The 13,570-nt window shown below is 45.5% G+C and overlaps 1 protein-coding gene across 1 annotated transcript in view; it reads right to left on the bottom strand.

Annotated features, from left to right (window-relative positions):
* Positions 1 to 656: 656 nt before the first annotated feature.
* LOC137561101 (hemoglobin subunit alpha-5-like) overlaps positions 657 to 13,570 on the bottom strand; it is a 32,597-nt gene continuing 19,683 nt past the window's right edge. Inside the window, exons 2-4 of the mRNA XM_068272359.1 lie at positions 6,936 to 7,180; positions 1,869 to 2,073; positions 657 to 802 (exon numbers count right to left, since the gene is read on the bottom strand). Of these exons, the coding sequence (XP_068128460.1) occupies positions 674 to 802; positions 1,869 to 2,073; positions 6,936 to 7,030 (429 nt within the window). The 5' untranslated portion in view covers positions 7,031 to 7,180 and the 3' untranslated portion in view covers positions 657 to 673. The remainder of the gene's footprint in view (positions 803 to 1,868; positions 2,074 to 6,935; positions 7,181 to 13,570) is intronic.

Here is a 13,570-nt window from a genome sequence, read left to right on the forward strand (position 1 = left end):
CCTGACTATACCAGCTGCAAAAAAGGTCCCTTAATGCCAATTTTTGCTCCGGGGTATCTGTTGGGGGGGCCCCCCAGGTTTATTTTGCCCTGGGGCCCCATTGTTGCTTAAACCGGCCCTGGGCGGGCGTGCGACGTGCAGCAGGGGGGAGCATGCACGCTGATAGGTGGCAGTGGTGACGGCCCTTGCCCGTTATTAAATGGGCTAAGGTCCCTAGTATAGAATAAAAGTGCTGGCAACACCCATCTACATGGAAGCCAGAAAGCAGTAATTCGCTGGTTTCCAATCAAATACCACATCAGGTGACACTGCTGTCCACTGCAGGTTGTCACCTGGGTATGCTTCACTGTCTGGCCCGCAAAGACTTCTAAATTATTTCATGTATACTCCGGCCCCCCAGCAGTCTGAAGTAGGTTTACCAGGCCCTCGACCCAAAACATTTGGGGACTCCTGATCTAGACCTCAAAGGACCATCAGAGAGGACACTACACAGTCCGCTCCCACTGGCTGTTGGAGATCTGACTCTTGTGTAGACCGAGCCTAAGGGGCTGCCCTGCATACCAGCATGAAAAGGAGCAACACGGACACCTGTGCACTGGTGAAATAGTGTTTATTGAAACAGTGACACTAGTTGGGATGTGTCAGAACCAGTCATCACACCGGCAGATCCAGTTTATCTGTATTTGGACACCAGGGTGGCGGAGACTGCGGCGAGGAACTTGTCCCAGGCGGCCTGAGCGGTGGGGGTGAAGTCCTTCTGCAAATGGGCAGCCAGGGTCACCTGGATGGTGTGAGACAAAAGCTGCGAGAAAAGGGGAAGAGGGACAATTATATTGGAGGACATATCACTAATTGGCATTAATTCACTAAGCAGTTTAGACTGGTCTACAGATGGTTTTTAGTCTACTGATGGTTTAGTGTAATGTTTTAGACCCGTTTTTAGACCTGGTCTAACATTCCGTATTTATACAATTCACAAAGGCAAACAAGGAGTAACCACGCCCACTTTTTCTGACAGAGATTAGACCGGCTGATTTCTTGTTGGTAAAGCAATTGTGTGAGGTATTTCAGATGTGAGGATGGAACCTTTTGAATGAATTATGCAGGAGTGTAATTGTATGCAGAGAGGAGAGCTCATCAGAGGAGAAGAATGTCAGTCATAGCCACTAGTTTGTGAATTGCATCTTTTGATCATTTCCCCTGCTTTACCCACCTAATTACCAAATGGTTTAGACCAGGTCTAAAACAATTGGTAATAGTGAATTCCCCTTTGATGTGACTGACCAAACGAGCAGTAGACTAAAAACCATCAGTAGACTAGTCTAAACTGCTTAGTGAATTGAGGCCATTATCTCTAACTCTGTTAACTCTGATAAGGCGTGTTAACTCTGATAAGGCGTGTCGTTTGTCTTAGTGAATCAAGCCCATTGAATACTACAAGCAGAGCAGGTTGTGTAGGTAAACAGCCATACTACACGGAGGTGGTAAAAGTTAGGGCATGCTCTAGTTCGGGCACATGAGGCTGCAACCACATAACTGTTAATTTATATCCCAGAATCCTCCGCTGTGTTCTAATATGATCCAGGGTAAAGCAGGAATCTATAAAACCGAATAGCACCAGGGCTGCTGGAGAACTTACGAAATACCCACCAGACTTGGATAACTATGGAGATGTAAAACAAACCCACTGTGTTAATGTGTTACAAAACATTACAGCAGTTTTAGCATCTGCTTTGTCCTATTTGCAAAGATGAATAATTATCTCTTTTTATAATCAGTATAATATATTCTTTAGATGTTCCAGTTTCAGGAGTTCTGACGGTGTTTTCTATTTCGTAAATAAAGAAAAATTGATCCCGTAGACTTACTTTGAAGTTGCCGGGGTCAACCCTCAGTTTCTGAGCATGAAGGTCGCTCAGGTTGGACAGAGCGTGGTCAATGTCATCAATGTGCTGGGCGGCGACACCGATGGCGTTGAGGACGAGGCCTCCATGCCTGCTGAGATCGCTGGAACCATGCTTCAGGTTGAAATGGCTGAAGTAGGTCTTGGTCTGGGGGAAGCTGAGAAACAACCTGTACAGAAGAATACTTGGGTTATTACCTCATGATGATAATATGATATCATAGCACACCAGTGCTAATTGGAGTGGACATTGCCGTGTAGATTCTTCACGACCTACACTTAAATATTCTTAGTATTATTTTTGAACACATTACTTGGCATAGGTGTATTTTTGTGTATGGACTAACCATTATGGTTACATTACATTACATCCATATCAATCCCTGCCAGGTACTAATGAGGGCCAAAAGCCTGAAACAGGCTGTCTACATGTGGGGTTGGTGTGGCTGTGTGATATTTAAAGCTGTAGGCTTGCTATACACCAGCGGTTCTGGATGCTTGCTTGGCTTACCAAGGGCGAAAAGGGATAATTTACATTATCAGTAGTGGTGCATTGTGGGTAACCATAAATGTTCACTTGCAGCTGAATTATTGCAAATTTCCGTCTGTTTTAAGAAGGCAAATTTCACCAGGCATTGCTTATTAGTAGGAGAGCTTTTCTGTCTCTTTTATCCCCCTATACATTCCTAGTGGTTTTGGTCACCCCGAGCTGCTTGGTTACTCTATTATAAAGCATGATATGGTATAATGTTTTGCCTTTCGAAGGCCCATCTTAGAGTTTAATGTCAAGCTAAGAAGTGAATTTGAAGCTTAGATTTGGGTTTGGAGGCTGGACTGATAAGAATTCATTTTTAGGTCCAAATCAAGTTGTAGCCTAACCAGGAGATATTAGGTTGAGAAAAAGAACTCAAGGTATGAACTAGGGATAACACTGAGATACAGGAATACAGTTTAGAGTTAGTTTTAGGAGCTAACTTAATTTTATGGTTAATTTAGAATTCGGTTAATTGGTGAGGTTTTGTGTAATGCTTAGACTTGGAAGAGGGTTTGAGGTTTAAAGGGGAACTGAAGTAAGAGGTATACGGAGGCTGCCATATTTATTTCTTTTTAATCAATACCAGTTGCCTGGCAGCCCTGCTGGTCTGTTTCTCTGCAGTAGTATCTGAATCACACCAGAAACAAGCATGCAGCTAATCTTGTCAGATCTGACTTTAAAGTCTGAAACACCTGATCTGCTGCATGATGGTTCAGGGGCTATGGCTAATAGTATTAGAGGCTGAGGCTCAGCAGGGCTGCCAGGCAACTGGTATTGCTTAAAAGGAAATAAATATGGCAGCCTCCGTATCCCTCTTACTTCAGTTCCCCTTTAAGGTAAGAATTGAAGCCAACTGCGCATCTAATTTTGAGAGCTCAATTTTACCACCTCTTTGTAATATGAGAGTCAACATATATTGAATACTATGAGTAGATGGTGTTGGTAAGCTCTCATCCTACATAGATGGGGTAAAATAGGTTGTGGCTGAGTTATCTCCTGATCATAGAATATCAGTGCCACGTGTGTAGTACAGGGCAATGATCATTTCATTATGACAGCTGAAAATGCAGTTGCTCAAAAAACCTTACAGAATCCCACACCATTGTTAAAAGTGAAAATTCAGAGAAATATGGGTGTGCAAAAACATCACTAATAGTAAGAGCAAGATGATTTCAGTAGCTTCTTTGACACATGACTTCATTATTGGGAATTTTTAGCCTAAACCCAACTCTTGCAAAGATACAAGAGGCACAGACCAACCAGCAAGCTCATGGTGACCCAGAACTCATTGGAGTGTGTAAGGGACTACAATGGTCCTAAAAGCCCCCTTACTAAGATGTACTTTTTTTCCTTTGCAAAGTGCTGAAAAGTTATTTTAAATTAAAAATTATCTCCTAGGAGAAAACTCAGGGGAAAAAGTGAATTGCATATGGGCCAATGTATCTTTGCAAAACAAAAGTTTGCTTTCCTAAAACAGAAAGAATTGCGATAATTCAGGTTGGAGTGAGCTTGAGATGTCTACCAGTGCATCACTGCTGAATATATGCTAATTAACCATTGTTACCCTTAGAAGCTAAACACACCTCCAGAACCGCTGGAATGCAATGATGTGTCAGCATGTTAATTTGTACAGAGCCATAATAATCCAACATGCATACAGACTGTTTCGGATTGTTTGATCAATCAGTCCGAAACAGTCTGCATGCGTGTTGGATTATTATGGCTCTGTACACATTAACAAGCTGACACATCATTGCATTCCAGCGGTTCTGGAGGTGTGTTTAGCTTCTAAGGGTAGAATGGTTAATTTGCATATATTCAGCAGTGGTGCCTGGGAGACATCTCAAGCTCACTCCAACCTGAATTATCGCAAATTCTTTCTGTTTTAGGAAAGCAAACTTTTGTTTTGCAAAGATACAATGGCCCATATGCAATTCACTTTTTCCCCTGAGTTTTCTCCTAGGAGATAATTTTTAATTTAAAATAACTTTTCAGCACTTTGCAAAGGAAAAAAAGTACCAACAAGTAGGTAAAACATTACTGTAAAAATATTTTGAGTATTTGTTTGCTTGCTGGTGGCTTAAAATGCATTTTATTTTAAGTTGTAAAAATATCACCTTGGAGAAAACACAGGTGAAAAAGTGAATTGCATATGGCCCCATGTGTTCTATACAGTGTGGGGTGCGTCATCTTTGGGTTTTAAAGTGAACCAGAGGTGAAAGGAATATGGAGGCTGACATGTTTATTTACTTTTAAATAACGCACATTGCCTGGCTGTCCTGCTGATCCTCTGCCTCTAATACTTTTAGCCATAGTCCCGGAATAAGCATGCAGTTCAGATGGCTGACACTTATAATATTAGCTGGATGCTTATTTCAGGTTTGTGATTTAGACCCTATGACCAAAAAGATGAAGCAGGACCGCCAGGTGACTAGAATTGTTTAAGAGGAAATAAATATGGCAGCTTCCATAGGTCCCACACCTCGGGTTCCTTTTAATGCTGTATAGGTATATAGCATTATGGGACCTCCAGAAAATGAGGAGTAGCTATTAAACGTTGTCATAGATTTTATCTGTTCCCACTTGATTAGTTTACATTTGACACTTCCTGTTGAAGGAATGTACCTACTTCCTGTGAGGACAGGAAATCAGGAAAAATCAGACTGCAATTAAAAACATGGAGGTGGACCTGAACAGTGCTATATTTAGTTAGAGATGTAGAAGGAAATTTAAGTCAAGAGACCTCTAATTGGGCCAATCAAGATCAGTAGGAAGTGCCTCTGATTGGCTCAATTCCAAGCCACATACAACCTGCAGTCATTTTTCAAGCAAGCCAAAATAGTGACCATCTCCTTGGCCCTGGCTTTAAAGCCAATGGGTACCGGATTACAAAAGAAAAAGTCGGATACTCACCTAAGGAGAGGGAAGGCTCGGTCCTAATGAGCCTTCCCTCTCCTCTCCCGGTGCCCTCGGTGCTGCGCTGGCTTCCCCGTTCACGTCCGCCGCCGCAGGGACTTCGGAGGTCTTTGGGAGCACTCGGGCTTCCGAAGACGGGCCGCTCCATACTACGTACGCGCGAGTGCGTCATAGAGGGCGCTCGCGCATGCGTAGTATGGAGCGGCCGCGTCATCGGGAGCCCGAGTGCTCCCGAAGCCTTCCGAAAGCTCGCTTCGGCATGCGGAAGTGGCAGTATTTGACCGAACTGGTCGAATACTGCCACGGGGGATCCTGCGCGGGACCGGCCCCCGGGAAAGGCTCGGTCCTAATGAGCCTTCCCTCTCCTTAGGTGAGTATCTGACTTTTTGTTTTTTTAAACGGTAAACATTCACTTTAATGACATTCCCTGAAGACCACTTATGAGGCGCCCAAGTGCTGAGAAAATGCCAAGATTACTACAAATTTAACAGAAGTGCCAGGATTACTGCAAAAGTTAACAGCTGTGAAGAACCAGCATTGAAGTGAATGTGAAGTGAGAGTGATATGGAGGCTGCCATGTTTGTCTCCTTTTATAACAATACCAGTTGCCTGGCTGTCCTGCTGATCTTCTGGCCTAAGTAGTAGAGTCACAACCCTGAAACAAGCATGCAGCTAATCCAGTCAGACCTGAGTCAGAGCACCTTATCTGCATGTTTGTTCAGGGTCTCCGGCTAAGAGTATTCGAGGCCCAGGATCAGGGGGGCAGTCAGACAATGTGCATTATTCAAAAGGAAATACATACAACAGCCGTTATATTAAACTCACCTCCAGTTCTCTTTAATAGAATATACAAAAGCTATAAAGCTAAATATAAAATTACGGTAATGACTACAAAATAATGTTGGGAGGAATTTGGAGAACATTTAAAGGACAACTGAAGTGAGAGGGATATGTAGATATTTATTTTGTTTTAAGCAATACCAGTTCCTGGCTATCCTCTGCCTCTAATACATTTAGCCATAGCCCCTGAACAAGCATGCAGCAGATCAGGTGTTTCTGGCATTATTGTCAGATCTGACGAGATTAGCTGCATGCTTGTTTCTGGTGTGATTTAGACACTACTGCAGCCAAATAGACCAGCAGGACTGCAGTGCCAAGCAACTGGTATTGTTTCAAAGAAAATAAATATGGCAGCCTCCATACACCTCTCCCTTCAGTTGTCCTTTAGCCCCTTGCGGACCTGACAGCTCTGGCTGTTTTCAGACTAGCACCGTCAGTGCCCTTTTAAGAGCAGTGATTGGCTTATAGCAATCACAGGGTCAGTAGCCAATGAAATTAGCTCTTGATAGATACACAGAAGCTCTGCTGTGAGAGTGACAGCAGAGCGAGCAGGTGCAGAGAGGCCGATAGCAGCTGGAACGGTGAGAGCGAGGGGTGCATGCAGCGGGGATGGTTGAAATCTACGCCCTGGCAGGAGTAACAGGACATAAACAGGGCATAGATTTCAATCATCAAGGTCTGCAGGAGGTTAGGAGAGTAATCAGGGATAGAAGCACAGCATGAGAACAATGAGTCTGTTACCTCTCCAGAGCCTCTGCTCCGAGGGCGTTGGTGTTGCCGGACACCTTGGACCAGATGGAGGTGATGGCAGCCTTCTCGGCGTCAGAGAAAGTCATGGTTGCGGCAGGTCGGTGCAGACAAACTGGACAGTCCTAAGTCAGCTCTGCTCCCTCCTCTGCTTATATACAGAAGCCAAACTCCTCAAAATAGATGAGCTCAACATTTTCTCCAATGGCCACCACCAGTCGTCACACCCAAAACTTTATCTTCATACAAAAAAGAATAGGTCAGGAATCCATAATGACTGGTGCAATGCTATATGTCTTTATCAGTCCATACAGTGCTGACAATACAACATGCAACATGCAGCACGCGACATACAGAGCTGATAGCATGCAAGTCTGATAACAGAATGTGTGTGCTGAGTCATCATCACCCGCACTAATCTGCTGCCTTATACAACTCTCACACTTCTGCTGATAGTACATTATTATTACTACTACTAATAGCAACAACATTATATTTATATAGCTGACATATTCCACAGTGCACCAGAAGAGCTTACACTCACCACAGTCACACACTATTATTATTATTATTATACATTTATACAGCGCTGATATATTCCACAGCGCTGTACAGAGATCACTGATCCATTCCCATCAGTCTCTCCACACCAGAGGAGCTTACACTCTAATGTCCTCACCACAGTCACACACTATTACTGATCCATTCCCATCAGCCTCTGCACCAGAGGAGCTTACACTCTAATGTCCTCACCACAGTCACACACTATTATTATTATTATACATTTATATAGCTCTGACATATACCACAGCGCTGTACAGAGATCACTGATCCATTCCAATCAGTCTCTGCACCAGAGGAGCTTACACTCTAATGTCCTCACCACAATCACACACTATTATTATTATACATTTATATAGCTCTTACATATTGCACAGTGCTGTACAGAGATCACTGATCCATTCCAATCAGTCTCTGCACCAGAGGAGCTTACACTCTAATGTCCTCACCACAGTCACACACTATTACTGATCCATTCCCATCAGCCTCTGCACCAGAGGAGCTTACACTCTAATGTCCTCACCACAGTCACACACTATTATTATTATTATACATTTATATAGCTCTGACATATACCACAGCGCTGTACAGAGATCACTGATCCATTCCAATCAGTCTCTGCACCAGAGGAGCTTACACTCTAATGTCCTCACCACAGTCACACACTATTATTATTATACATTTATATAGCTCTTACATATTGCACAGTGCTGTACAGAGATCACTGATCCATTCCAATCAGTCTCTCCACACCAGAGGAGCTTACACTCTAATGTCCTCACCACAGTCACACACTATTATTATTATACATTTATACAGCGCTGACATATTCCACAGCGCTGTACAGAGATCACTGATCCATTCCAATCAGTCTCTGCACCAGAGGAGCTTACACTCTAATGTCCTCACCACAGTCACACACTATTATTATTATACATTTATATAGCTCTTACATATTGCACAGTGCTGTACAGAGATCACTGATCTATACCTCCCAACTTTTTGAGATGAGAAAGAGGGACACTTAAGCCACACCCCTGATCACTCCTCAATCACACCCCTAGTCACACATACCATAAAGATTTCATAAGAAAAATATTTTGTTTTATAATTCAAACCGCACTGGTCCTTTTTATCCTGGTTCATTTTCCTTCATATTAATATTTGAAAATTAGAAATATATCAATTTGAAGAATGGGAATAAAGTTTAGAGTCAAACACATTTTTTAGTAGGTAAATATAGATATTTACATAGAAAGAAGGACAAAGTCCTGAAAGAAGGACAAATGAGGAGGAAAGAGGGACAGAGGGAAAGAGTTCCCAAAGAGGGACAGTTGGGAGCTATGACTGATCTATTACCATCAGTCTCTGCACCAGAGGAGCTTACACTTTCATGTTCTCACCACAGTCACACACTACTATTATTATACACTAGCTGATGGCCCAGCGTTGCCTGGGTATGTATTTGGCTGTGTCGGTGCCATACACTGTACAATAAAAACGTTCAATTTTCCTGTTTATTTGACCAAAATGATTGAATCGAACGAAAGTTTAAAATAATTTTTTTTTCGATCAAGAAAAAAGAATCGATTATCCCGTTTATTCAATAAAAATCCAATCGAACATGTTGGAAAAATCTTTATATTCAATCTAACAGAATAATTGAACAAAATTTTGAAAAAATTGTACCATGTATGGGCACCATAACACACAAACACTCAATGACCAAGTTTGTGAGCTTTGGCATCAATAATTTGTATATTCCCATAGAAAGTAAACAAATCAGATTGGCAGTTTGTGACTCCGCCCCTCTCTAGCATTTGAACCCCAGTCACCCAATGACCAACTGTAGCTGGTTTGAGGCATCTGCTATTAACAGTGCAAAAATGGCAGCAATTCAAATATTCCCCTTGAAAATCAACAGGTGAATTTTGATTGGTGAATATAGGCTCCACCCACTTCCCTGAATATTATTCTCAGTCACCCAGTGACCATCTGGACAAAGTTTGAGAACCCTGCCATTAACAGTGAGTAAGAAGGCCTGCAGTTTATATTTTCCCAGTGAAATTTGTTTTTGCCTCCGCCCGCTTTTTGTAACCTGAACTCACAGTCACTCAATGACCAAGTTTGTGAGCTTTTGGAACCTTGGCATAAATAAAAACAAATCTGATTGACTGTTTGAGGCTCTGCCACTTTTCTGAATTTGAACCCCAGTGACCCAATGACCAACTGTACCAGTTTTGAGGCTTGTGCCTTTAACAGTGTAAGAATAGCAGCAATTTTAATACCCCCCTTGAAAATCAACAAGTGAATATTGATTGGCTTTTTAAGGCTTCACCCACTCAGTGGCGTACCTAGGGCATTTGACACCCGGTGCTAGGTATTGAAAGACACCCCCCCCACCCACGGTCCACCACCTGCGGCGCGCTTCGCGCGCCGCGGCGAAAAAATGGGCGTGGCTATGACCGGATGGGGCGGAGCTAATTTAAAAGTGCACCCAAGTTTTAGTCAACCTTTCTCCAGAAAATTCACATCATTGCGCAGCTTTTCTCCAGAAAATACACAAAATGTCAGAAGCTTTCAACATAAAATACACGTAATGCGAGAACATTTCACCAGACATTACACGTTATGTGAGCAGATTTCACAAGAAAATACATTCAATCATGTCGGCAGATTTGACCAGAAAAAAATCATTCAATCTTGCGGTAGATTTGACCAGAACATACACAATGTCAGCACCAGATTTCACCACAAAATACACAATATCGGTAGTTAAACTGACCACAAAATACACAATGACGGTAGTTAAACTGACCACAAAATACACAATGACGGTAGTTAAACTGACCACAAAATACACAATGACGGTAGTTAAACTGACCACAAAATACACAATGACGGTAGTTAAACTGACCACAAAATACACAATGACGGTAGTTAAACTGACCACAAAATACACAATGTCGGCAGTTAATCTGACCACAAAATACACAATGTCGGTAGCAGATCTGACCACAAAATACACAATATCGGTAGCAGATTTGAGTGTTGGCAAGCTGATAGCCTGGTGGGTAGGTGGTTAAGGGTGAGCAGCCTGATTGCCTAGTGGGTAGGTGGGCAGCCTGCTGGGTAGCAGTGGTGGGTAGGGGGGCAGCAGTGGTGGGTAGGTGGGCAGCCTGCTGAGTAGCCTGGTGGGTAGGTGGGCAGCAGTGGTGGGTAGGTGGGTAGCATGGTGGGTAGGGGGGCAGCAGTGGTGGGTAGGTGGGCAGCCTGCTGGGTAGCAGTGGTGGGTAGGTGGGCAGCCTGCTGGGTAGCAGTGGTGGGTAGGTGGGCAGCAGTGGTGGGTAGGTGGGCAGCCTGCTGGGTAGCCTGGTGGGTAGGTGGGCAGCCTGCTGGGTAGCAGTGGTGGGTAGGTGGGCAGCAGTGGTGGGTAGGTGGGCAGCCTGCTGGGTAGCCTGGTGGGTAGGTGGGCAGCCTGCTGGGTAGCCTGGTGGATAGGTGGGCAGCAGTGGTGGGTAGGTGGGCAGCAGTGGTGCGTAGGTGGGTAGCAGTGGTGGGTAGGTGGGCAGCAGTGGTGGGTAGCCTGGTGGGTAGATGGGCAGCCTGCTGGGTAGCCTGGTGGGTAGGAGGGCAGCAGTGGTGGGTAGGTGGGCTGCAGCGGTGGGTAGGTGGGCAGCAGCAGTGGGTAGGTGGGCAGCAGCGGTGGGTAGGTGGGCAGCAGTGGTGGGTAGCCTGGTGGGTAGGTGGGCAGCCTGCTGGGTAGCCTGGTGGGTAGGTGGGCAGCAGTGGTGGGTAGGTGGGCAGCAGTGGTGGGTAGCCTGGTGGGTAGGTTGGCAGCAGTGGTGGGTAGGTGGGCAGCAGTGGTGGATAGGTGGGCAGCAGTGGTGGGTAGGTGGGCAGCAGTGGTGGGTAGGTGGGCAGCAGTGGTGGGTAGCCTGCTGGGTAGGTAGGCAGCAGTGGTGGGTAGATGGGCAGCCTGCTGGGTAGCCTGGTGGGTAGGTGGGCAGCAGTGGTGGGTAGGTGGGCAGCAGTGGTGGGTAGGTGGGCAGCAGTGGTGGGTAGCCTGCTGGGTAGCCTGCTGGGTAGGTGGGCAGCAGTGGTGGGTAGGTGGGCAGCAGCGGTGGGTAGCCTGCTGGGTAGCCTGGTGGGTAGGTGGGCAGCAGCAGTGGGTAGCCTGGTGGGTAGGTGGGCAGTGGTGGGTAGGTGGGCAGCAGCGGTGGGTAGGTGGGCAGCAGCGGTGGGTAGCCTGGTGGGTAGGTGGGCAGCAGTGGTGGGTAGGTGGTGGGCAGCAGCGGTGGGTGGCCGGGCCGGTGCACCTGTAAAAGAAAAAAAAACCATTCACTTACCTGCAGATGAAACCTCTCTTCCGAATCCCAGGCAGCCTCCGCAGCTCCTCTTGAATGTCCCGCGCCGTCTCCTGCTGCGTCATCAGTGCAGGGCTACGGGAAGATGGCCACCGAAGCCCGCACTGGAGACAAAAATAGACGGCAAGATGGCGTCGGCGGCCATCTTGCCGTCTATTTTTGTCTCCAGTGCGGGCTTCGGCGGCCATCTTCCCGTAGCCCTGCTCGGGTAAACTGAGGGCGGCTATCAGCCGCCCTGTCAGTGCCCGTTCTGCCCTTGGAGGGGAAGCGCCGAAGGAGGGGACCCAGGTGAGGGAGATGTGGGGGGGTATTTCCCCCCTCCCCGCCGACGCTGCCACCCCTCCTTCAGCGCTGCTTCCCCTCCTGTGTCATCAAGGCTTCTGGGGAGGCCTTGATGACACCCCCCCTGGAGCTGACACCCGGAGCGGAGCGCTCCTGGCCGCCCCATGGTAGGGACGCCACTGCACCCACTTTTCTGAATATTAATCCCAGTCACCCAGTGACCAACTGTGCAATGTTTGAGAACCCTGGCATTAACAGTGAAGAAGGGCTGCAGTTTACATTTTTCCAGGGAAGTCTGTTTTTGACTCCACACAGTTTTTGTGACCTTGACACACAGTCACTCAATGACCAAGTTTGTGAGCTTTCGGTTTCCTGGCATCAAAATTGTGTGAATGGAAGCAGTTTATCAAGAAAAGAAATCTGATTGGCTGTTTGTGGCTCCGTCCCAGTCACTTAAAGGGGAACTTCAGTCTAAACAAACATACTGTCATTAAGTTACGTTATGTTAATTAAAATAGATAGGTAATATATTCTCTTACCCGCCCTGTTTTAAAAGAACAAGCAAATGTTTGTGATTTCATGGGGGCAGCCATCTTTGTCATGGGGCAGCCATCTTTTTGGTTGAAAGGAGGTGTCAGGGAGCATGAGACACAGTTCCAACTGTCCTGTGTCCTGATCACCCGTACCAGCTGCGCACGCTAGGCTTCAAATCTCAAATTCAAAATTAAAAAAAAAAAAATTGCACCAAAACAGCAGAACGAGAACAACAACAGAAATCCCATCATGCTTTGCACAGCATCGGAAAAAATGCCCGGGCAGTTTTCTTCTGTGCAGCTAAAAATGAGGCTTGGGTAAGAAAAATAAAGTTCTGATGCTGTGAAACTGTTAAAGAAAAATCAAGCCTTTTCATTGCTGCTGAGTAGATTTTTAGTCTGGACTGGAGGTTCACTTTAATGAGGTTTGAGGCCTCTGCCATTAACAGTGTAAGGCAGCAGTTTCAATATTCCCCTTGAAAATCAATAGGTTAATTTTTTATTGGTTGTTGAAGGCTCCACTTACTTTTCTGAATTTTAATCCCAGTCACCCAGTGACCAACTGTGTGAAGTTTGAGAATCCTGCCATTAACAGTGTAAGAATGGCTACAGTTTATATTTTCCCATGTAAAAAGTTAGTTGTTTTTGTCTCCGCCTACTATTTCTAACCTTGACATACAGTCACTCAATGACCATGTTTATGAGCTTTGGGGTGTTTGGCATCAATACATTGCATTTTCCCATTGAAATTAAACAAACCTGATTGGCTGTTTGTTAGAGTTGGGCCGAACGGTTCGCCGGCGAACGTGGTTCGCGCGAACGTAGGTGGTTCGCGTGCGGGTACCGCACGCGAACCTTTTGCGGAAGAAGTTCGGTTCGCCCCATA

Source organism: Hyperolius riggenbachi, chromosome 1 (genome assembly GCF_040937935.1).
Source record: "Hyperolius riggenbachi isolate aHypRig1 chromosome 1, aHypRig1.pri, whole genome shotgun sequence".
NCBI lineage: Eukaryota > Metazoa > Chordata > Amphibia > Anura > Hyperoliidae > Hyperolius > Hyperolius riggenbachi.